Source organism: Felis catus, chromosome F2 (assembly GCF_018350175.1).
Source record: "Felis catus isolate Fca126 chromosome F2, F.catus_Fca126_mat1.0, whole genome shotgun sequence".
NCBI lineage: Eukaryota > Metazoa > Chordata > Mammalia > Carnivora > Felidae > Felis > Felis catus.
Genome location: NC_058385.1, coordinates 1,824,950 through 1,850,741, shown reverse-complemented (window position 1 = coordinate 1,850,741; position 25,792 = coordinate 1,824,950). Strand labels below are relative to the sequence as shown.

Here is a 25,792-nt window from a genome sequence, read left to right as displayed (position 1 = left end):
GCATGCACTGAGGCGTAATACCTACAGAGCATCATGAACAAAGCAATGCAGAAATAGATCTCAGAGATTATCATGAGGAAGAATTTCCCTAGGATGAGTTATTAAATTAGAATTGTCTTATTGTTGTTGTTGTTGCTGTCGTTGTTGTCATCAAGTACATCCTCAGGCAGGTTCTCAGAATAATGTGTCCTGATTGTAGAAGGGTCACGTGAGTATTCTAACATAGGCATTCTGGGAAGGTGGGGAAGGTAATGGTGGCCCCTTCATTTGGGTATTTGCTTTTACAATGTCATAGGTATTGCAGTTTCCTGTACCTAGTTAAGCTAATTTATGGATTAAATTATCTGGTTTTACTAAACTCGCCCTGGAAAAAAAGGACCAATAGGTTAAAATCATTCCTTCACGGAACGGCCATGTTGAGAGTAATACTAACGAGGAACGCACACCGGCAGCAAAAGAAAGGCAGAGAGGCCCCTCCCCCGCCCCCTCCCAGGCAACCATAGGATAAAATACAGCCTACGGTGATCTCGCCAGATCTGCAAGAAGCTGGCCAAAACAATAATAATAATAAAAAAAGTTAATTAGAAAGGTTATTTGAATTATGAGATTATAAATGTATCATTGGAGAGGAAACTTGAATTTAGTGTGCATTGTGATTTAAAATATAAATTGTTATTTTTTATATTTTTTTTATTTTTAATTTCTTAAAATTTACGTCCAAGGTAGTAAGCATACAGTGCAACAATGATTTCAGGAGTAGATTCCTTAATGCCCCTTCCCCACTTAGCCCATCCCCCCTCCCATAACCCCTCCAGTAACCCTCCGTTTGTTCTCCATATTTATGAGTCCCTTCTGTTTTGTCCCCCTCCCTGTTTTTATATTATTTTTGTTTCCCTTCCCTTATGTTCATCTGTTTTGTCTCTTAAAGTCCTCATACGAGTGAAGTCATATGATTTTTGTCTTTCTCTGACTGACTAATTTCACTCAGCATAATACCCTCCAGTTCCACCCACGGAGTTGCAAATGGCAAGATCTCATTCTTTTTGATTGCCGAGTAATACTCCATTGTATATATATAAATTAATCATAGCATGATGAGTAAGATAATTAGAAATAAATATTTAGAATACTAAGAAAATATATTTTTTAAAAGATATTTAAAGCTGTGAATACTCAACAAAGAACTTTACAAATTTTTAATTAAGGGAGCAAGAAATACATGTAAGTCTTGCTTGGTCTGTTAACAGTGGAAGCCAAAAAATAAAATCCAAATATCTTTGGAAAACACTTGTTCCCCCTTCTGCTATAAAATGTTGTAGTAATACATGGAAAAAAATAGGCCAACAATACAGAAATCATTCATTCTTCAGAAAAAACGACTAGAAGACACTTATAAAATACTTATGTTGTTTTAAAACATTAAGAGAGAGTGAATCCTGTCACTGAGTTGGGAAATTGGCTACATCATGATGCTATATAGATTTATATTAGTCAGATAGGTGATCTGTAGAATACAACTCCCAAATCCCAATGTTGTAGAACAATGGGGATAGACTTCTTATTCTTTCAATGTCCACTGAAATTCTTCTTGACAGGAGATTCTGTCCTCCAAGGGTTAACTGTGGGAGGCTCAGACTGCTAGCATTCTGTGTCCCAGCTGCACAGAGCAGGAACCAAGCAATCAAGAGAGATGTTGTGTGGCCAGGCCTGGATGAAGTTCCTTGCAATTTTGTCTATGTCCTATTGACTAAGATCCGGCTAATTGTACTGCCCCGATGCAAAGGAGCTGAAAAGTATAGTTACCTATGTCATTAGTAGGGAATATTAAAGGTGTGTCTTAAACTGTCATCATCTATTTCTAAAACGTCTGAGCTTATGTATTTTGCCAATTCTGCTTCCAGAAAGAAATTTAGTGAGCCTCTAAAAAAAACCCAAATGTACCAAAGTACCCATATTCTAACACAAAAGGAAGTAGTAAATAAAGAAAAAAAAATATTTTATTGAAAAACTGGGAACCTTGAACCAGAATGAATAAACAACATGAAACAAAAATCACCAACTAAGGCTATCGAGATGGCACCAGACCTAAAATTAACCTATTGCATAATTTGTAGGCATAGTATTTCAGTCAAGAAGTCAAATTCAAGGTGAACGAAATCGTTAATGTAGCCCATTTTATTAAACAAACAAATAAACAAACAAAACACCACAGTCTTTAAAATATCACGAAACCCTGACAACAATTCACAACGAGAGGGTGAGTGGTTACAAACCCTGTTGTGCCAACCCTGACGTTTCCTGATCAGAGTATGGCAGGGTATACAAAAGTTGTCAAAGTTCAGAATGAGTTGCGAGTCACTTATTTTACTAAAAGACAAGCATCCCAGATTTGTTGACGTTTCCTGTGATATGCAGCTCTCACCTAATAGGTACTCCAGCTACCTGCAGCAATGGTGGATGAGCAATACAAAATCCAACAACCCACTGATGATAAATGCTCTCGGGAAATCCGGAATGGAAGAAAACTTCCAGAGGACATAGGGTATCTGTGAAGAATCTACAGCTAACATCACATTTAATGGTGAAATGTTGAGCGAGTTCCTGCCAACACGAGGATTTCTACTCCTACTACTCTGACATTACACTAAACGTAGTAAAAGTAGAAATCCTTGCTGTGTTCCTTGTGTTGGCGGGAACGTGCCCACTATTTCCCCATAAAAAGGAAGATCAGGAAAGAAAAAGTCATAGAAATTGGAAAAGCAGTAAAACTTCCTTTATTGGTAGACAACAGGACAATTAATGTAGAGAATCTTAAGTAATCTACAAAAAAAAAAAACCTCATAGAAGCAATATATAAGTTTAGCATTATAAATATAGTAAATACTATAAATATATTAAATATTATATATTAACATCAAAAATATTTATGAAAACATGTAACAGAAATGCTCAGATGTGTATACTTAAAACCTCAAAATAATGCTTCAAAATTAATGAAGACCTAAATAAATGGGAGGTATACCATGTCCAGAGATCAGAAAATTCAATATTTTTAAGCTTTCAATTCTATCCAAATTTCTATATAGGTGCAACGCAATACCACTCAAAGTCCCAGCAGGATTATTTGGGCTTTTTTTTTCTTTTTTTTTTTTTTGAAATTGACAAGCTGATCCTTTTTTTATTTTTTTAACTTTAGAGAAAAAGACAGAGTGCATGTGAGATGGGGAGAGGGTCAGAGGGAGAGAGAATCTTATGAGCGTGATGTGGGGCTCCATCCCATGACCCTGGGATCATGACCTGAGCCAAAATCAAGAGTCAGAGGCTCAGCCGACTGAGCCACTCAGGTGTCTCAAGCTGATTCTCAAATCAACATGAAATGGAAAGGATGCTAGTTAATCGAAACCATTTTGAAAAAGAACAACATTAAAGAACTTGCACTTCCTGCCTTGAAGACTCACTACAAAACTACAGAAATCAACACAGTATGATATTGGCATAAGGATAGACATAGTGATGAATGGAACAGACTAGAGAGTTCAAAAGTAACCCACACTTATGTAACCATTTCAAAAAAATGCCAAGGTAATTCAATAGAAAATGGATAGTCTTCTATACAAATTGGATAGCCATATGAAAAATAGTGAACGTTAATCTTTAGCTCACGGATACGCAAAAATTAACTGATGGGACCAGAGATCTAAGTGTAAGAAACAAACCATAAACCACATAAAAAAGTACAGGAAAAAAAAATCTTTGTGGATTTGTAGTAGGCAAATCTTTTTAGATAGAACACAAAAAGCAGAAACCATAAAATTAAAATTTGATAAATTGGATTTCATCAAAATTTAAAAACTTTGTTTCTCAAAAGCCACCAGTAAGAGAATAAAAGAAAACAAATTGGCTGGTATCTGATAAAGGTATTCCATCCATAATGTAGAAAGAACACTTTACTCAATTTAAAAAGAAAAAAGAACACGTACAACTCATTATTAAAAAGACATACTAGGGGGTGCCTGGGTGGCTCAGTCGGTTAAGCTTCCGACTTCAGCTCAGGTTGTGATCTCGCCGTCTGTGAGTTCGAGCCCTGCATCCGGCTCTGGGCTGACAGCTAGGAGCTGGGAGCTTGGAGCCTGGAGCCTGCTTTGGATTCTGTGTGTCCCTCTCTCTCTGCTCCTCCCCTGCTCACGCTGTCTCTCTCTCTCTCTTTCTCAAAAATAAATAAATGTTAATTTTTTTGTTAAAAGCATTTATGCTACGTGAAAGAAGCCAGGTATGAAACTGATGCCATTTATATGGCATAGAGGGGAAAGCAAAGGGACAATATGGAGAATGGCGTCTGACAGTGTGGTAGGGAAGTAACTGACTGCCAAGGCGCAGGGAGGACTCTGTGGGGTAACAGAACATTCTATTCTATAGCATGGTTATTGTAGAGGGTCACATGAATCCATCCATTTCAAAATTCACCAAATTCTATACTTAAACTTGGTGATCTTTATTTTATGTAAATTTCATCTCAATAAAACTTTTCAATAGCTCTTTAGGATCTGAATGTTTATTATTTTATTATTACAACGCCTGCTAACGTTGTTTTTTTTTTAACTTGAAAATGATGGTGTACTTATTTTCTATTGCTATGTTATAAATTACCACAAACTTAGTAGCTTAAAACAAGAACACAAAGTTCTGGCAGGCTCCACTGGTTCTCTGTTCCAGGTCTCGCAGGTCAGAATGAAAGTTGTCAGCCATCTGGAGGCTCTGGGGGGAAACCTACTTCCAGGCTCAGTCGGGCTGTTGGCAGTATTAATTTCCTCATGGTGTAGGGCTTTGGGTTCTCATTTCCCTGACATGTATCCCGCTCCTTCTTCAAGCCAACAATGGCTCGTGGCTTCCTGTGCTTTGACTCTCTCTGCCTTCCCCTTCCATGTCCTCTTCTGCTTCTCAGGGCTCCTGTGATTACATCGGGCCTACCTGGTAATCCAGGAGAAGCTCTGTGTTTTAAGGTCAGCAGATTAGTAACGTTAATGACATCCGCAATGCCCCTCTTGACATCTGAGGTAGCGTATTCCCAGTCCTGGGATTGAGATGTGAATCCTGGGGACCGTAACCCTGTCCCCACAGAGAGCCCACTACCACGGACAATGATAGCAGCTAACTAAGGGGCACTGAGTGCAGCCTACTGGGTGCCTGATAGCAAGCTAGTTGCTCCAAAGTCATCATCGCAGTTTGCCTCCCTGGATGCCCTACGAGGTGGGCGCCATTTGTGTGCTCGTTGTCCAGTGCGGCAAAGGAGTGTGGAAAGCTCTGGAAGGTGCCAGAATCCCACACTAGTTAATAACAGGGCAGACATCGGACTCAAATCTATCTGGGTCCCAGAGCGCTAGACTGATGGTGGCTATATTTTGGTCACTGTTCTTCCTGTCGGGTGATTTTAATAAAAAGTAACCATGGCCTCTCAGCAGCATCCAGAACTGCTTGCATTTTTCCTTCACAAGACGTTGCACAGCTTGTTGTTACCTATGTTTTCAATTATTTCAGCAGCAGCTGTCTTCTCACTCAGTGGCGGGTGCCTTCATCTTGAATCTCCATGTCCCAGCTAATGCTCGGTTCATGGTGAGGGCTTCATACGTGGCTGTTGACTGACCAACGGAATGAACGAATGAGCGAGTGCATAGCATGAAGGTATACACCCCTCTTCAGTCATCTTCTCCAAATGCAGACCATTACTCTTTGCCTTTAAGACGATGGGACAGAGCAACAAGGGTAGATGCATTGTGCCCCAGGCTTGCTCCCTGCCAGATTAACTGTGACCTCCTACCAGAGCATCTCTGGAAAGGATGGCTAGGACCCGCTGACTCTCTGTGCTACTCACTTCTGTAGACAGCCCCTGCTTTCCTAACAATACAGGTCGTATCTCATCATCACGTTTGGATGAGTGAACAAATTGAGCCCTCCCTAACGCGAGATTTTAGGGAGCGTTGCCTGAACTAGCAGGTTCCAGGGAATGAGTTTCTTTGCGGAAGCACACAGCTCAGGGTACATTCTTCCCAGACTAGCACATATACCATTTTACCAAGTGACTTTACACCACGGATGGTCAGAGCCTAGCAGGCAGGAACTGGGCATAATTCATGAGTACCTGATGTGACGCACTTGGTATATAGCGGGAACCCAAAATATTGATTAAATGAATGAATAAATACACAAGTATGCCACGTGGAAACTGACCCAAATGAACTTCCTGGAATTTGTATCATTAAAAAAAAAAAAAAAAAAAAAAGTCCTCCTCTCTAAAGCAGAATGAAACAACATCCACAAATATAAAGATAATAATGGTGGCCACCTCCTTTCTACAATTTTGAGTGTGAAATTGCCTTTCTTGATTTGCTTTTGTTTCTACTACTACAAAGGCAATGCCCTTTTGATGTTCCTAAATGTAACCCCATTAAAGATTAGATCAGAGCAGGAAGGGTTTTCTTTAAACATAGTCGCAATTCTCAAGTGCTAAACAAAGTGTGTTAGGAGTGGCTGGATTGCCCAGTAAACTATAAATTTCAATGAAAAGCCAGAAAATACCTCACCACAGTCTTCTCTGTCATCCCCAAGCAGTGAGAATAGAGCAGGGCTCCTCCAGGTACAACCTGTCCCAGGTCAGCCGTTGGGTATATTCCCCACCAATATGGGAGACAAGTTAAAAGAAAACTATTCCAAATTCCTTCCTGTAGCATACTACAAATCTAGAATGGGGATCGCAGGGAATTTGAATGATGAAAAGATGAGGTAGCCACTTTGATGTTGCAGAGGAAATCTTGCTTTTGCTTGGATGATTTGAAATCTTGAACGAACATACAAAGATACCATGACACGTTAGATTGATATGGGGTCAGTGTTTTATAGATCAAAGTGTGCAACTGCTGACATTTTCATAAGGTTCGGCGTAGTGAAGAATCTGTGGAAATAGGTGGAAATCAAATTTTATTTTTGTCTTTAAGAATCTCAAAGCCAGAAGAATCTTTAGATGAAAAGAAGTCCAACTTTATTATTTTAAAGCCTATGTTTGTAGGATTAGGTATGACTGAAAGTAATTGCAAACCCCCAAATATAAATGGGATAAATGAGACAAAATCTTATTGTACATTCCTGTTCAGGAGTGCCTGCAGCATTAAGAGACACAGCCCCTTCTAGTTTGCCCTTCCACTCTGAGTGGCCCCAAGCTTCCAGTGAACCTCATGGTATAAGATGGCGGCTACAGCTCCAGACATTAAATACATAGGGATTGGTCAGAGAAAAGGCTTACATAGAAAGCAGAGACCAGATCTTGGAGACCTGTGGAAACTGTACTATTTGGGTGTGGACATGGTCTTCTTATAGGACCTGAGAAGTCATGGAGCAGAAGGAAGACACAGTTGGATCAGTGCAAATCCTCCTGGCAGCCGTGTGGATGGCTTTGAGAAGCTCGCAATGGAAGACAGCAGGCTAATGCAGGGGCTGGTTGGGACAGCCAATGGATGGGAGAGCCAATGGATGAGGCAGGAGGTGCACAGCGAGGAAGGGGGCACAGCCCGCACTTTCTGAAAAGGCCTATGAAGAGAAAGGAAAGAGCAATCCAGTAAGGAAGAGATGATGTGGGTCAACGGGACTGGCTTCCTTCCGGCTGTGAGCAAGTGGACATGAGACCATGGGCAGCCTGTTCTGTGGGGTGTCTACAAAAGAAGCAGGCTTCCGAGGAGAAAAGGCTCTGTGTACCGATCAACGGGTTGTGTAAGATGAATGTTCACAGTCAAGAAGAAATTTGTTGAGCACGGGTCAGAGGGGTTAGAGAGATCTAGGCTAAGAAAGAGAGTGTGATGGGGGTAAGATTGTTTAGAGATAGGCAATTCTGGGAGCTTCCTTCTCTCCCGGAGTGATCAAGAGCAACAGAGGTAGAGAATGTGGTCTCAAATATTTGGACTGGTTCCGGTCATTTTGTGGTCGGCACTGGCTCACAGGGCCAGGCAGTGCCGGGTGTGGTCTGGGAAAATAAGCGTGGCCCTTTTCTGCATGGGAGGTGTATGACAGCTGCAGGGGGCCGTGATTTGTTCCAGGATGGTACCTGGCACTCTAGGATCCCCTGGGAAGGAGTATCTACTGTCCTTGTTGTGCTGTTGTAAATAGCACAGCCACCATGACCTAGCTCTGGGCACCCACGACCCAGCACTCAGTAAGGAGCATGGCAGGTCCCTTGGGATTTCTTGGTCGGCTCTACCGGGTGTAGAGAAACAGCTTCCTTATTCAACCTGATGACATTATTGCTGTTGCAATTACTTATCATGTGCCACATCTAATTTACAACGTCATAGAAGAAGATAAGAATCCTATCCTTAGTACACCTTAGGCATTTGCATTACCCACAAGTCACTTGACTGTGTGTTTTTAAAAAATGCTAGCTAGAAATGTGTTAACACCAGTGAATACAAATGTATTTTGGGAAAAGTTTTCTTTACTACGTAGCCCTCTTTAAAGGCCCCGCTATCCCTTCAAAGGGGCTCTTCTTGATGGGGTGTTGTGGGGAAACTCAGGGTTCATTCCCCACTCACGCAAATTCTCACACCCCCTCCCTTAATACAGACAACATAACATGGACTGTGTGGCCAAGCTGCAGAGATATAGACAGAAAGATGATAGATCTAGAAATCCAGAGACAAAAATAGACATGAGTATAGGAAGAGAGAGAGATTATGTCATTTACAGTCTAGTGGGGAGGAGAGATCAGAGAAGCAAAGTGATCACTCACTGTAGCAAGTGCTAGAAAGAAAATGGTCCCGGGGCAGAGAATGGTCCTGGGGTAGAGAGGGATTCACTTTACACAGTGAAGTCAAAAGCTCTTTGAAGGGAGTTGCCTTTGGAGATGGGTGAGGAATGTGCAGAAATCCTGGGGCAGAGAGCTGGGTGGTTGGAGGTATTCAAGGCAGCTGGTCACAGATCATAGCAGTAAAGACAAAGTGGCAGGAGACAGCAGTGGAGATTCAACCACCCAAACACTTGGTTAAAGTCACCTCTGAATTTCTCATCATTCTCTCTACATAATGAAATGGGTAAAATTGAATTTGAATTATGTAGATAACTGACCTTTATATTTTTCTTACATTAAGGTAATTTCATAATAGATTTGTAATTTATTTGGAAATCAATTCTATGATGTCGTTTCCTGAACAGCTTCCAAAAGCCTTCATCATAAAAGGTCCACGTGAAGTAAAAGGCTTTCATCAATTCAAGGTTCAGGTTATTTATCATGGCAAAGTTCCAATTAATTGTGAGTCAAAGGGAAGACTGTTTTGCACACAAAATTAAAGGAAACATTTACAGCATTGATAGTCACTGTAATGTACTTTTTTATTTACAAAAGCATCCATCTCAAAGTCGAATTTTGGAAAGTTCTGTGATCTTGTCACGTGCGGAAAAATGTGTGCACAGATTAAATGCAGTTTTTTTTATTATTCTATTATTGATCGACTTGATATGAAGTAACCGTTCAGGTTTAATTGCCTTACTCTGAAAAAGGCCATAAGGGGGAAAGTGATCCTGTGTCTACTCAACACAAGCAACTAAAAACTACAAATTGGAATTTCAATTTGCTTTGACATGTGATTAACTGAGTCTTATCAGGCCTACAGCTTGTTCCTAAAGTCTAAAAAGATTAGATTACATTCAAAAACGTCACAAGAACGTAATGAACGCACTGAAGATTTCCCATATGCTGACAAAACACTCTCCTAACAAATACCCTGCCCACTGTCTTAGAGAAGTTTCACATAATAATGCCGTGGGAAATTTTTCACTAAAAGAACAGCATGGATGAAAGAACTTGGGGAGGGGGACATACGGGAGAAGAGTGCCTCACAAAGGTTTCTTCGCAGGTTAAAAACTTTTTGCCTGGCAGAACAGATTGGGCTCTTTTAATCTCAACCTCCTGCGGTATTGTCCTTACACCAGACTTTCGGCCTTAAGGGAAGATGGTCCTAAGCCTGAAGCTTGTGAAGAAAGAAGCGATTAGCTCAACCGTAGATGCTCACCAACAAGCTCTCAGTGTACGATGTCTGCAGAAACACATCTGGACATGCCCATCAACGTTCTCCCCACTGATGGCGGCCGGCTCCCAAGATGTGCCAGCAGGGAGTCTGATCAGAACACCCACAGGTAGTTGTTAATAGACCTACCAACACAACACAGGTGGGGCCCACGGATTCCCTTCATCCCTACTGACCCTTGTCTTTTAAAATGAATACTGCAATGATCTCTATAAATGAAATATTTGCTACAATGCTGTCATCTAACAAAAGCCACAAGTGTTTCACAGGTAAGTGTACTTAGAATACGTCCAGTCCTCTCCATCTGTTCTCTACAATCTGATCAGAAGCGTCACAGCTGGGGGCACCCGGGCGGCTCAGTCGGTCAAGCGACCACCTCTTGATTTCAGCTCAGGTCATGAGCTCACAGTTCATGGAATCAAGCCGTGCGTCAGGCTCTGTGCTGACAGAGCAGAACCTGCTTGGGATTCTCTCTCTCCCTCTCTCTGCCCTTCCCCTGTTCCAAAATAAATAAACTTAAAAAAAAAAAAGTGTCACAGCTGCTAGACAAGAGGACATATAGGAATGCTATTTAACCAGAGAACTGTTGCAAACTCATAATTACTATCATTTCATATTGGTTAACTGTTCTCAGAGAACTTTCTTTAAGATAACCCAGTCCCTGCCTTCACCAAGCACCCTTGACTCTGGTTTTAAACAGCCTCCCAGTTCTTCATTTGATAAACAAATGAAACAAGGAGAGGAAATCAGAGACTTCAACCCTGGAACCATTTCATTCTGGATTGTTACTCATGGTTGGCAGAATTTTTCCGCTTTCAGCCCGACAATGACATTATGTATACTATGAAATAATTTGTTTTCAAAGGCATTTTCCCCTCTGCTGTAAAACCAGGAGACAGACTGGAGAATACTGTAGGTTTTGTGCTCCTGGCTGAGCTAACCCATTTTATTGCTGTCTTAATTCCAAGAGGGTGTCCCATCTGTGATTAAGAGCAGAAAATCCTCCCACATTAAAGGACACAGAACCTGTCTTTCAAATAAGTAAAGGACCGATTTTACTGGGATATTTTTCAGAAACGCAAGGTTGGGTTTTACCCCACAGCCAAGTGGCAGTTGTCAACCTGTCTGTTTGGGAGGCTGCCTCTTTCACTAGCTGAAACGTTGCCCGAGGCTTTTTCCAGATTCCACCGACAGCCTCCACCCCCACCTCCAAGAATGAAGGAGGGTGGGAGAACTATTCCGAACTACTTTTGCTCCCAGCAACATTACCAAAATTGTGAAGCTACCTTGTTCCAGGCTCCCTCCGGGCATCACAGCAGAAAGACTGACAACCAAAAAGAGTGGCTCAGCTTTAAGGGCAGGCTCCTCACCGTCCTACACCCCGAAAACGCTCGTCGGGCTAACACACCTGCTAATTCCTGAGGCTCCTCCCAGCTCCCCCAGATCTCCCCGAAGATCTGAAGCCTCGCTTGGTGCCACGCGCCCCATCCCGAACACCCCTTCTGGCCGCGTGCACAGCATACTTTCAGACCTTGGGGACTCGCAGTGCAGTCCCTCCAAGGGGCTGTGGGCCCAAAGGACAGCGACAGGGCTAAAACTCCGACGCCGGCAAACAGCAGACCCTCCAACTGCCCCGGCCGGGGCCCGGGAGGGGCCAACGCGCCCAGCCCTGGGGCCAACAGGCGGCGTCCGGCCGTTGCCATGGCCACGGTGCGCGTTGGGGCCGCGCACGCACCCCGCGCGCGCCGGGAGCCAATCGGCAGCCGGCCCGGGCGTTGCCATGGCCACGGCGTGTGTTAGGGCCGCGCGCGAGCGCGCGCGCGCGCCCGGCGGGGGCGAGCCGGCCCAGCTGCCCCGGGGCTCGGGCACCTCGCGCCCCCCGACAGCCGCCGCGGCCCCATTCCCGAGCGCCCGGCATGAACCGCAAGAAGCTGCAGAAGCTGACGGACACCTTAACTAAAAATTGCAAGCACTGTAAGTAAGAATGGAGCGAGTGCTGGGCGAGCAGAGCTCCTGGCCAGGGCGCAGGTCCAGCCCGGCACTAGTGTCCGCGGTTCGGCCCGCTTTCGGGCTCCAGTCTGAATGCCCGTGGAGCCCCACTTTCCGTGCCCTCAGGAGAAGTCTGGAAGGGAATCCCCGGGGCTACCTCGAGCCGCCTACCCACGCTTGCCCATGACCTTAAGGACCAGTACGCAGGTATCCGGGCGTCTGGCACTACACCCCCGTGCAGGCACTCACTTGCTTCCCAAACTCTCTTCTGAACTTGCCTGTCCATTGTAGAACTGTTACGTATATACTGGCAGGACACGTGTGCTTTTCGCCTCAGACACATGTATAAAATAGGTACTGAAACCCATCAGGTTCAAGAAAACTAGAGCAGCCAGCATGCACCTGCTTTCTAGCTCTTTGCATTTTTTATTTATCTTTTATAATATGAAATTTATTGTCCAGTTGGTTTCCAGACAACACCCAGTGCTCATCCCAACAGGTGCCCTCCTCAGAGCCCACCCCCACTTTCCCCTCCCTCCACCCCCCACTTTCCCCTCCCTCCACCCCCCTTCAACTCTCAGTTTATTCTCAGTTTTTAAGAGTCTCTTATGGTTTGGCTCCCTCCCTCTCTAACTCTTTTTTTCCCCTTCCCCTCCCCCCATGGTCTTCTGTTAAGTTTCTCAGATCCACATGAGTGAAAACATATGGTATCTGTCTTTCTCTGCCTGACTTATTTCACTTAGCATAATACCCCCCAGTTCCATCCATGTTGTTGCAAATGGCCGGATTTCATTCTTCCTTGTTGCCAACTAGTATTCCATTGTGTATATAAGCCACAACTTCTTTATCCATTCATCAGTTGATAGACATTTAGGCTCTTTCCATAATTGGCTATTGTTGAAAGTGCTGCTATAAATATTGGGGTACAAGTGCCCCTATGCATCAGCACTCCTGTATCCCTTGGGTAAATTCCTAGCAGTGCTATTGCCGGGTCATAGGGTAGATCTGTTTTTAACTTTTTGAGGAAGATCCACACTGTTTTCCAGAGAGGCTGCACCAGTTTGCATTCCCACCTAGCTCTTTTTAGAGCGAGTAAACTGGCGGGATCCAAGTTCTGGAAACTTACCAGGAAATCCATCAGGGAAAAACGGTTATCGATAGCTGAACATCCATAGGAAAGATGAGTTGAGTGTCACAAAAACCTGTACCTCAGAGCAAGGAAGCGTGTCTGGAAACCAAAGAGCTCTATAAAGCTAAACACACAGTCAAGAACCTGCTCCCGGCTCCAGACTTAGACTTTGCAGTTGCTGCTGGGGTTGCCAGGTAAAGGAGACCGCAGGTGACAAAATGAGCACTTGTTGAAGAGGTCTGCTCCAATCACACATTCCAAAACACGGTCCTAGAGTTTCACAGGCAACTTTAGAATTGTATCCAGAACTGTACTTGGGCGAGGAGGCACGGAAGCTAGGAGATGGTTTGCAATGAGAAAGATACGTCTGATGCACAAGCTTACAAATTGTTTTGCTGATTGCAAAACTAATGGCCACTTGAGAAAATAGGAGAAGCCGTAATCCCAGGACCACCCCCATTGTGCAAAGGAGGAACAAAAAGGTGTAATGTAGTCCTAGAGATTTAGGATCTGGTGTCTTCTAGTTGTACTTAGTATCTAAATACAGCTCCCTTTAGTGGAGCGTCACTGTAGCTAAAAGTTAGGGTGTGTATAAACATCTGAAGCTTCTTAGTAAAAAAGCCATCCTATAACGTAAGGGATTATTATCGTTATTATAATCTGGTGAGAGTTTTGTCCTGTTGTTGTTTTTCTCAAAATAATTCCATTTGAAGGGGAAAAAAAAAAAAACATGTTAAAACATCCAGTGAACATTGTGAATAAACAATGCAGTGACTGCTATCCACAATGCTGAATTTGATTTCTTCCCTGTTCAGTAAGTTTACAGTGTACTGTGAACAGTCAAAAGGTGGATGTATTAAAAGGCAAGTGAAAACCTGGCAGGTAAAACAGCCAACTCTTTTTCCTTTTGTCCTTACATAAAATTTTTAAAGTGGGCCTGAAAAACCTAGATGATGACTAGTTCAATTCTATACAGATAGTTACAAGTCATGGACGTTATCATTAAAACATTGTTTGAAGCAGAGAACCTTTCCCCTAAAGTCAGATTTTCTTTTACTTGCCAGATGATAATCCTACCAGGGTGAAATGGAAAAATTCTGCAGAATCAGAGAAAAAAAATATCTTAAGTGATTGCCCAGCTAACCTCCCATTCTACAAATATGATGTGCAGAGCACATGTAGGCCAATCCAAAGAGATGAAAATCAATTCTTGAATTTCCCTTGGTTTCATTTAGTATTCCATTCTAGAATTTAAGAAACAGTGCAGCAAGAAAGACTTTCTTATGGCCAATCTTGGATCTTTTGGGTAATAAATTAAGGTAATATTCTTTGATTTTTATTTCAGGCATAAATGGAAAAATGGCTAATCAACATCCACTCTACTAACATTTCATATACATGAATATCATTCTTCGTGCAGGCTTTTCCTTTTTTTTTCACGTTTATTTGTTTTTGACAGAGAGACAGAGCTTGAGTGGGGAAGGGGCAGAGAGAGAGGGAGACACAGAATACAAAGCAAGTTCCAGGCTCTGAGCTGTCAGCACAGAGCCTGATGCGGGGCTCAAACCCACCAACCCTGAGATCATGACCTGAACCGAGGTGGGACACTTAACCAACCGACTGAGTCACCCAGGCGCCCCTATGCAGGCTTTTCTTCTTCAGCTACTAACAGTTCCTTTATTTTTAGAGGTGTGTGTGTGTGTGTGTGTGTGTGTGTGTGTGTGTGTGTGGTTGAATATATGTAACATCAAATTTACCATTTTAAGTGTACGATTCTGTGGCATGAAATGCATTCACATCATTGTGCAGCCATTACCACCATCCATCTCCAGAACTTTTTCATCTTTCTCAGCTGAAACTGTACCCACTAAACTGTCTCTCCTCATTTCCCCTTCCACCAGCCCCTGGCAGCCACCATGCTACTCTCCATATCTGAATTGCACCACTCTAGGTGCATCATATGAGTGAAATAATACAATATTTGTCCTTTTGTATCGGACTTCTCTCACTCAGCAGAACGTCATCAAGTTTCATCCACGTTGTAGCCTGTGTCAAAATTTACTTCCTTTTCAAGACTGAATAATATTCCATTATATGCATACGCTCCATTTTATTTATCCATTTATCCCTCGATGGTCACTTGGTTTGCCTTCACCTTTTGGCTCTTGTGAATTACATTGTTATGAACATTGATGTACAAGCACCTGAGTGCTTGCTTTCAGTTCTTTTAAGCATATACCCAGCAGTGGAGTCACTGGGTGACCTAGTTTAATATCTATGTTTAATGTTTTTTTGAAGAACTGGTATGCTATTTTCTATAGCAACTAACTGCTCTCTTTTTCTTAAATTTATTTATGTATTTTGAGAGAGAGAGAGAGAGAGAGAGCGAGGGAGGGGCAGGAAGAGGGAAAGAGAGAGTGAGAATCGCAAGCAGGCTCGCGCTCTCAGCATAGAGGCGCACACAGGGCTCACACTCACAAACCATGAGATCATGACCTGAGCCTAAATCACGAGTCAAACGCTTAACTGACTAAGTCACCCAGATGCCCCATAATAGCTCTTTTTAAAATTATAACCATTATATTGTTTTCTACTACTTAACCCATTTTAAAAGAAATTTATTTTAACATTTATTCATTTTTGAGGGACAGAGGAGAACAGAACGTGAGCAGGGGAGAGGCAGAGAGGGAGACACAGAATCTGAAGCAGGCTCCAGGCGCTGAGCTGTCAGCACAGAGCCCGATGAGGGGCTCGAACTCACGGAGCACGGGATCATGACCTGAGCTGAAGCTGGACCCTTAGCCGACTAAGCCACCCAGGCGCCCCCTATTTAATCACTTTTTTTTTTTACCAAATCTTTAATTTTCCCTAATATTCAATGTTCCTCCTAAATTGTGGTACCCAAAACCGGATAATCACATTCAATCCTGTCTTGACTTGTAGGATGAGGCGTGATTTCTCCAATCCTACCTACTGTCTTCCTTTATATTCACACAGGTTTCATCCTTGATTTTTAAAACAAGTTATAATTTTGTTTTGTTCTGACATAAAATCTTTCTCCTCCCCCACCTATACTTCATATTTAAACTCCCTTTTATGTTCTTAATGCCAGGTAATCACTTCTACCTACATACGTCAAATGAGAATTGGAACACAAATAATTAGCTCAGGGTTTATAAACACCCTTCATGCAATTATGTGCCTGGGCCAGTGTACATGTCTGTGTATCTATTTTAAATAAAAATTCCCCTTCCGCCACGATACTACTGAATCCTTGTGTGTTGATTTTCACATATAACAAGGACCATGATGGGTGCTAGAAGATGGTTAAATGCTTCTGAATTGGAAAATAGGTGATTCTGATGTCCAAAATCTGGCTTAATGATTTCACCAAAGCTGATGGGAAGTGAAAATTATTGCCTGGTGTTCAGGAGTCTGGTATCTATTCCCAGGGAAAAGTTAAGTGATTCCATAAATGTGTATAATCAAAATGCTGGGGGAAAGTGACCATTCTTAAACATTACCTTGCTTTCAATTGCACCTCTACTGCCTTTAAAGTTCAGGATCCAACCCCACAATCGTTCTTCAGGTAACTTGGCTAATATTCTTTTCTTCCTAAACGTGACTGAGTGTACATCTGTTTAATATTCAAGTCCTATTCGGTGGGAAGTCTGTTTCTCTTATTTTAATGGGGAATCCTCTGTAGTGGTCACCCACTATTAATTTAAGTGTCATGAATCTTATAACAGAATAGTCGTCTGTTGAAAACTGAGTATTTGATGGCCTTGATGTTGTTTATAAACTCATTAATGTAAAGTTTAAGTTAGAAATTAAAGATTAAAATGCATTTTTGTTACATTTTAATTTTACTTTTTCACAGTTAATAAATTTGAAGTGCAATGTCTTATAAATCTTTTTTATAACCTGGTGGGAGATGTAACAGAGCGGCAAGGTATGGTCACTGGACTAGATCGTAATGCATTTCGAAACATCTTACACATGACATTTGGAATGACAGATGACATGATTATGGACAGAGGTAAGAAGACACAATATTCAAATGGACTACATCTAGCCATAACTGGAAAAAAAAAAAAGTTTGGAGTTTGGACATATTCCTTGGTAGGAAGCTTAGTGTTCTGAATTCCCAATTTCACTTGAATATAAAAAATTAATTTGTATGCATAGGGGAGGATCATAGGGAAGGAGATTCTACCCTCTGTATTCTGTGTATTTAAAAAAAGTCTAGCTTGAATAATTAGGTTTTCCTTACTTTATATCTGAAAGCCCCAAATAGTTCTATTTCTACTTAGTAAACATAATGATGAAAATAATAGTTTTAAAAGGACATACAAACTTTACATCATCAAAAGTATTTCAACAAAAATTAAGTGATAGTCTTCTGTATCATGTAATAGCATTTCTTTTCTTGAGTAAGAAAAATATAAAATAATGTATTTTATGCTAATATATCAGCATGTTTAATTACTAGTATATTCATATGTTAATAATTATTGATTAATATATTTAGATGCTCAGAATTTGCTTTGTTCCCACAAAATACGAAGGGAAAGTGTCAAGGTGTAAATAAAAGAGTTCCCAATGTTATGTCTTAGTTCTCCCCTTTGTCGAGTGAGAACGTTGGACCATCTAATCCTGAAATTCTGTCTAAATTTTAGAAGTGAGTGGCACCAGTGTAAACGTACTTCTGAGAAAAAAAAACGCAGCACACGTGTAATGTTGTACTTGTCTCCTCTCTCAGTATTCCGAGGTTTTGATAAGGACAACGACGGCTGTGTAAACGTATCAGAGTGGATTTCTGGATTATCAGTATTTCTTCGAGGAACTCTGGAAGAAAAAATGAAATGTAAGATTTCAGGTTATTCTATTGCTTTGGACATTAGGATTAACACATCTAAAGAACTTACCTCCCGTCTTCCAAACCTGCCAGTGAAAAGGTCTGTCTTTTGGTCGGTTAGTTTGAATCCCCCGTAGCCTCTTTCACAGAGTGAGTTTAAGTCAGTGATAAAGGTTGAAAAAAATTAATAAAAAGGAAAACCAAGAGGTCCTGGGGAGTCGTTCATGCCGAGCAAACCTGCATAAGCATATACTATCCATGCTGACTGTGTGCGTATGCAGTTATGTGTCAAGGTGTTAAGTATTTTACGTATTTACCTGAGCTGTTAACCACAGAAGTAGTGAACGTTGGTTCAAGTCTTCTGATTCTTAGTTCATTCTTAATTCATGCTGATGAACTCTGCTTAAGGATCATATTTCAGTCAGTTTTTCCAAGAGCTCAGGTCCTTGTTCCTTGGCTTGTTCACAGCCGAATGAGTGTAAGGACTCATTTTCTAAGGGTCGTTCACTATATGCAGCAAGCGTCCATGAAGCATTTACTGTGGAAAGTAGATTGCCCTACAGCCTGCGGGGTTGACATGAACATCCACAATACAGATGTTGGCCTTGACAACTGTGTAAGAGCACATTTTCCCTTAGAGTATCAGATTCATAACTGGTTGTTTTTTTTAAAAGATTGCTTTGAGGTGTTTGATTTGAATGGTGATGGATTCATTTCAAAGGAGGAGATGTTCCATATGTTAAAGAACAGCCTTCTCAAACAGCCGTCTGAAGAAGACCCTGATGAAGGAATTAAAGATTTGGTTGAAATAACTCTTAAAAAAATGGTAAATGTGGGAAATTTAGGATTTTATATTGAAATTTACAGGCCAGATATGGGGTAAGGCACTAGAACTCAAATTATAGTAACTGTCAGTTTCCTGCTTGGTAAAATGAAACACTTACATTGTTGCTCTTTTTTACTATAATATTGAAAGTTCTTTTCAATTTCATTATTTAGTCTCTCATTTTCCCATCACCTTTCTCCTGTCAATACTTGACCAACAAAAGACAGTCTGTGTTTGCAATAAGCATTTTTCATGTCGACTGATGTGTGGCTGGTCACCCCCCAGGACCATGATCATGATGGGAAGCTGTCTTTCTCAGATTATGAACAGGCTGTGAGGGAAGAGACCCTTCTCCTAGAAGCTTTCGGACCATGTCTACCTGATCCAAAGGTAATATCGCTTTCACTGAACAGTGACCAATACATAACGGAGAGTCAACAACCCAGGACTTGTAGGTTTGGTGAGTGAAGGATCAGATGAATTATATTCACCCACGAGGAATAGCTTCTAAGTAGGGAAAGCCCACCTGCTGGTTCATCTCATAGTACCGTTTTAGCCTAATGCCATTTTTGCCATTCATTAACTCATTCATTCAGGTAAGAAACAATTATTGCAGCATAATGTACTCCAGAAACACAGATGAAAGGTTCCATGTCTGCACTCAAGGGCTAATATTTTCCTAGGAAAAGCCAGCATGGAACTAATTACACAACAGTGTGATAAGTATTACTATAATAATGCTGACTTGTTAAGTGTTTCATCTATGTCAGGCGATGTTTATTACCTCATTTAATCCCCCCAACAATGCTATGAAGGAGGTAGTATTATCATCCTCATTTTACAGATGAAGAAAATGAGCATCAGAGAGTTTTGGCGAGTTGCCCCAGGTCAGTCACCAGTTACGGAGTACCCTGGGCGCCCTGGTGCTCCAGTCCGTAGAGATATGTGCCGGAGAGTGCCGCGGTGGTCGGGGGCATCTAATCCAGCTGGATGGAATCACTGGTGAATGGCTGGTGGCACAAGGAAGGCTCAGCTGGGTTTTAAGGCCACAATAGTTAGCAAGGTCCAAATGGAGAAGAGCAGTCTAAGCAAGACATATGCATGGGAGGGGAAGACAGGGGACAGAAAGAAGGACTGTGTTAGAAGAGCACTCAGTGTGGTATGAGACTCATGTTGACGCTAGACATGCATAGGAGAGCCAAGTCCTATGGCGCTTAGAGCTTGGATTTTGTCTTGAAGCTCATGAGGATTCATTGGAAGATTTTAAGCAGGTGGAGTGACGTGATATATAAATATTCCCCAATCTCTGGTTGTTTTATCCAGCTGCCTATTCAACATGTCCAGTAGATAATCTCAATGAACTCTTGGTTTTCCTCTAAAAATCACTTCTCTCCCATCTTCCCTACCTCAGTAAATGACATGACTCTACACTCAGTTTCAGTCAAAAACCTAAGTCACCCTTAATTTCCCTCTTATAGCAGCTCCTACTTCAAAATACGTCCTTGGGGCACCTTCATGGTCAGTTCATGGCATCAGCTCAGGTCACGATCTTGTGGTTTTTGAGTTTGAGCCCCGCATCAGGCTCACTGCTGTCAGTGTGGAGCCCACTTCGGATCCTTTGTCCCCCTTGCTCTCTGCCTCTCTCTCTCTCTCTCTTAAAAATGAACAAAATATGGCCTTGAGTATAACCTCTCCACGTGTGTGTGATTGCCAACCTAAATCAAGCTGCCACCCTGACACTCAGCCTGTATCATTGGCTTTCTTGCTTCTGATGTTGCCCCCCACAAACTATGCTCTGTAACATCCAGTGTATTTGAAAACACAAATGCTGTCGTGCCTTTCTCTTGCTTGAAATCCCCAGTGTGTTCTGATGCCTGTTCGGTGGCCCCTATGTCTCTCTCCAAACCATGGTCTCCTACTACCTTCCCAATGGAAGATTCCTGCCCCTGGAGCAGCCACCTACCTGTTCTCCCTACAGAAGGTGCCTCTGCACTTGCTGTAGCTTCTTTCTGAGTGTCCTGTGCCCAGACCTCAGCATGTCTCAGATGCTTACTTCACTCAGTCTCTGAGCAGATGCCATCCACCCTCTTAACTACTCCATCCCTTCCACCCCCTTCCACTGCCCCTTTTTGCTTTGTAGTTCTTACCACCATATAGAATGTATTTATCTACTCATTTACTTCTTGTCTGTCTCGAAACATGGATAGAAGTTCCCTGAGGGCAGGAACTTAGTCTTTTTTTTTTTTCCACATTTCCCCATATACCATGTGTAGCACATGGTATACAGTAGGTGCTTAGTAAATGCTGAGAGGATGGATGGATGGATGGATGGATGGATGGATCTCAGGAGTGCCCAATAGTGAGTTCTAGATCTGCCTCTTTCCATCTCCTCAGGAAGTACTTTATCACTGGCCTTTCTCTTTACCCTACATCTTCAACCTCTTACCTCACTACAAAATTTTGCCCTTCAGAATTTAAATTTAGCCTAATCTGAAAAATGGTGAGAGAGAGACAGAGAGAGAGAGAGAGAGAGAGAGAGAGAGAGAGAGAGAGAGAGATAAGGGAAGGGAAGGGGGAAGGGAAGGGAAAGGGCCGGGGGAGGGGAAGGGAAGGAAACAGGGAGGGAAAAAGGAAAAGGCAGAGGAAGGAAGGGAGGAAAGAAAGAACCTGACTTTAATCCCACATGTACTTCTATTTCCTGTCCAATGGCTTTCTTCCTTACAGTCAAACGTCGTGAGAGAACGGTCTGTATTTGTGACCCACACTACCGCGGTTTCTTCAGCCCGTTCCTAAAACTGCTCTTGCTGAGGTCACAACACCCTATTTGTTAGTAGGTCCCAAGCGCAGGGCTCTTGGTTTCTTGTCCTGCTGGCCCACATCCCTTCCCCACCCCAGCTCTCAGTGCAGCTGCTCGGCTCCGGCCGCAGCCTGGCTGTGACATCACGAGGCTCCTGGACTCCGGAGCCCCCATGTAGTCACCCTCTGACACCGTCCCCGCCATGAATTAAGCTCCGCTTGTGGCCACCTGGCCACCAGGCTGGAGGCTCCTCGAGAGCTGCGTCGTGCCCCTTTGCTCATCTTTGTGGCCCCAGACCGAGTGTCATGTTGGAACAGAGCACTGTCCCTGCCCGTGAGTGGAAAGTGCACGAGTGTCACAAGTTCCTGGTCCCCACTCTTCTTCAGTTATCTTGTAGCTCTTCGAACATGAAGGAGACATACAGAACGTTTTGCTTTCCTTACCTTTTTGGAAGTCTGTGCTAATTTGAGCCCTTTTGTTTTACAGAGCGAGATGGAATTTGAAGCCCAAGTTTTTAAAGATCCGAATGAATTCAATGATATATAAATACCTAAATGTCTGCGTTGTCTCGAGTGAGTAAAAAAGGAGGCGCATACGTATTGTTTATTTCTCCTGCTTAGCTCAGAAAGATGATGTCGAGTCGTGTGTTTGGGGCGGGGGAGGGGACTCACCAACAGGTGTCATCCAACCTTGGTGGAAGATGCAAATGAACAAATGGGAGACAAGAAGCCCCATTCTGAGTGTGCGTTTGGCAATTTAACATTGCCAGATATCTTATCACATAGACTAGCCGTTGACCTGTCTCGTGAAACAAATCGATTATATAATCATGCAGAGGCAAATACTCGTCATGTCAGAAAGATGCCGGGTATACACTGAAAAATCAGTGAGGCCACTGAATTTCCTTTGGAGCGGTAAATCAAGACCACATCAAAAGAAGGAAAGGGTAACGGCAGTTAGCATTTCGACACTTTTCCGCTAGGCATGGAGGGACACTCCGAGAGCTGCAAGTGGCATGGGACCTACTTCAGCACGATGCCTATTATCGTTTGAGGCTTTGCCAGAACAGCCTGGGAGACAGTAAGCATCTGAAGGCAGGGATCCCCGCAACCCATATTTGTGTCTGGCACAGCGGTGCGGACAGTCGCCTGCACAGAACGGGTAGGCAGTCCACAGCGTGGAGGGAAAAGTGCAAAGTGCTGCAAGATAAATCCAGACTCTTGGTGAGCGGAGGAGGAAGAGAGGGCTGTTTCTGTACGTAACGCGTGATGCGGCCACAGCTTTCGGTCCCTCTCTGGGGTCACCCCGAGGCTCCTCACGCGTTGCGGCCGGTTGTAAAGTCCCCCCTCTGCCCTGGATCCCTCTGCCTCTCCGCTTCAGCCCCATCCCTTGCCCCCCTCGCCCCGCCTGGGTGCGCCTCAGTGTCATGCCCCCACCTTTGGCATCCCCTCGCGCACCCCTTAACAGGGAGCGCGTCGCATCTCCTCCTTCCAGCCGTGAACTCCCGAAGGCAAAGCTGCTTCCTCGGCCTCCTACCGTCCAGCAGGTGCCTGTAGGCACTGGGCGCAACGTGAGAAAGATGGGGCCCGCTTAGGTTCCGGCAGCTGCCGTTCACCCCTTTCTTACATGCGTGCAGGCAGCTGAGAGCGTGCAGATCTGCAGCTTTCCCCTCCGTCCACAGATAAACACTCAGAGGCTACTTGAGACATCAAATCCCTTTCGTTAACATACGTATTAAGTTTAAGCAAAAGAGTACCTTGTGTTAAAAAAAAAAAAGGACTGATACAAATAAATGGAATAAGTGATTCCATGAAATAAAAGGTATTTTACCGCCTATGTATTTTCTTAAAATTTTAGATTCTTACATAGATGGACCTCGACACCATTTTCCTGCCTTGAGTAGCTCTAAACAGTGGAACGCACAGTGCTTTGATTTTTTAAAAATTATGTTTTTCTGATTATGAAGTAAGAGAGGTTCGCTGAAGACCATTTCAGAAGTTTAGGAAGTTAAAAAATAAAATATTCATGAATACTCTGGTATATTCTTTCAGGCTTTCTGAAGGCATTTGTAAGTATAGCTATATTTTTGCCCAGAGTAGACCTATGTATTTTTTTTAGATGATCACGTTGAAAATGCCCTTTTTTAAGCTCTTTTTTGATGGACCTCCAGCTCATGGCATTTTCTCAGGTCGACTTCTAGTTGCCTACAGCCTGACATGCCATGACCACCTGGTCCATCCCAACAGACTTGATTAAGCTCCTCCCCTGTCACGGACATTTTGGTTGTTCCCACGTTTTTTTGGTTGCTTGGTTGGTTTTTTTTTTTTTTTTTTTTTTTTTTTTTTACAAATAATTTCCAAAGTGAACTGTCCTCGTAAATGAATCTCTTCACATGCATCAGTGCGGGCTTACTCGGGGTACGTGTGTAAAAGCGAATGTTGGGTTAGGGGCCTGGCTTCGGGGTTTCTGCCGTGCCTGGTGCCCGGGCTGCCCGGTCCGCTTCTCTGGGGTGCACCTCCTTTTAACGTCTTCGCGGATGTTGTGGACCATGATTGACCATGGTTTTGAGTTATCATTTAGGGAACTATTCTTCTACACCTGCACCTGAAATTGGTACTGTAGATTGTATAAAAAGTGACTTCCGTGTGAATGACCCTATTTCGTTACTTGACATTATTTAAAACTGGAAAAACGTTTTTAAAATTTTATTATTTTTTTAAATGTTTTTTAATTTATTTTTGAGACAGAGACAGAGCACGAGCAGGGGAGGGGCAGAGAGATGGGGGAGACAGAGAATCCCAAGCGGGCTCCGAGCAGTCCGCACAGAGCCCGGCGTGGGGCTCGAACTCACGGAGTGTGAGATCACTACCCGAGCCGAAGTCGGAGGCCCGACCGACGAAGCCACCCAGGCGCCCCCGAAAAGGCCTTTTTAGAAACGCCCGAGTAATTTCGGTGGAACTTTTTTTTTTTTTCAACGTTTATTTTTGGGACAGAGAGAGACAGATCATGAATGGGGGAGGGGCAGAGAGAGAGGGAGACACAGAATCGGAAACAGGCTCCAGGCTCCGAGCCATCAGCCCAGAGCCTGACGCGGGGCTCGAACTCACGGACCGCAAGATCGTGACCTGGCTGAAGTCGGTCACTTAACCGACTGCGCCACCCAGGCGCCCCAAATTTCGGTGGAACTTAAGATGGCGTCAGCACTTGACTGTAGGGACTCGCGAGCTCCGTGTGAGAGCGCCCCGCCCTCGCCCCGCCCCCCGCCCCGCCCCGAATACTACAGACCACACCCCCTACGCTGTTCCGCCTCGTGTCCGCCCAAATCATTTCCGTCTGTGCCTGTGTCTGGATTTCTGGGTTCTCTCACTTGTCCTGCTGCGACAACTCATAAATGATCTTCACACTGACCATCCTCCCAGCTCGATAGCCGGGCCATCCGAGGACACAGAGCACCTTTGAGGAAACAGCCTCTTTCCTCTCGCTCCGAGCTCCGCGGCCTCCTCCGGGCCTTGCCTGCCTGCTGCCGGCTTGCCCTGACTTCACCCCATCCCATTCTGCCTGCCTCTGGGTGGCTGGGGCGGCACCGTGGATGAGCAGTTTGAGTTGGAGGACCGAACGTAGCCTTCCTCCCACCGGCTCCTCGGAACGTTGGCTTCCCTTCTCCCAGTGCCCTCGGGTGACCAGCAGAAAGCCAGCCGGGCCCCGGTGGGACAGACACGCTGCCTCGCTCACAGCGTGCAGAGAGTCTGTTTGGGAAACAATCAAGCACATGTCTCAGACTACAGGATTTAGAAACTACCCCCGAAAACTGGTAGTCCCGCATTCTTAACCTGCAGATAGCTTTGTGTACAAGATCGCACTTGCTAAGAAGCCAAGCCTGCAATTGCTTGCATAAAGTCATCCACAGCGTTCACCAGGTTCCCACCTTGCGAGGGTGAACACAGCGCGAGTTGGGTTACCCTGCCGTCACCTCACTCGTGCCTGCGACAGCCGTGTTGTGTCATCCCCTTCACTCCCTGGAAGCACAGTGACGGCCCCTCTCCTGCCCTTCTCCACCCCTCCCCCCCAAAAGTTATGTCATTTTTAATTAGAGGACGTGGTTAGAGGGAGTTAGAATGAAATATACTTC

At 43.6% G+C, this 25,792-nt stretch overlaps 2 protein-coding genes across 2 annotated transcripts; one reads left to right on the top strand and one right to left on the bottom strand.

Moving 5' to 3' along the window:
* Positions 1-6,869: 6,869 nt before the first annotated feature.
* LOC109495881 lies at positions 6,870-11,846 on the bottom strand. The gene is made up of 3 exons (XM_019822569.2): positions 11,473-11,846; positions 10,050-10,154; positions 6,870-7,578 (listed from the first exon to the last, which is right to left on the bottom strand). Exons 1-3 carry the CDS (start codon positions 11,844-11,846, stop codon positions 7,380-7,382), a joined length of 678 nt encoding a protein of 225 aa, XP_019678128.2. The 3' UTR covers positions 6,870-7,379.
* Positions 11,847-11,877: 31 nt separating this feature from the next.
* On the top strand, positions 11,878-22,258 carry EFCAB1 (EF-hand calcium binding domain 1). The gene is made up of 6 exons (XM_011291285.4): positions 11,878-12,038; positions 17,063-17,221; positions 17,945-18,049; positions 18,715-18,866; positions 19,152-19,256; positions 22,150-22,258. Exons 1-6 carry the CDS (start codon positions 11,981-11,983, stop codon positions 22,207-22,209), a joined length of 639 nt encoding a protein of 212 aa, XP_011289587.3. The 5' UTR covers positions 11,878-11,980; the 3' UTR covers positions 22,210-22,258.
* The last annotated feature ends 3,534 nt before the right edge of the window (positions 22,259-25,792 follow it).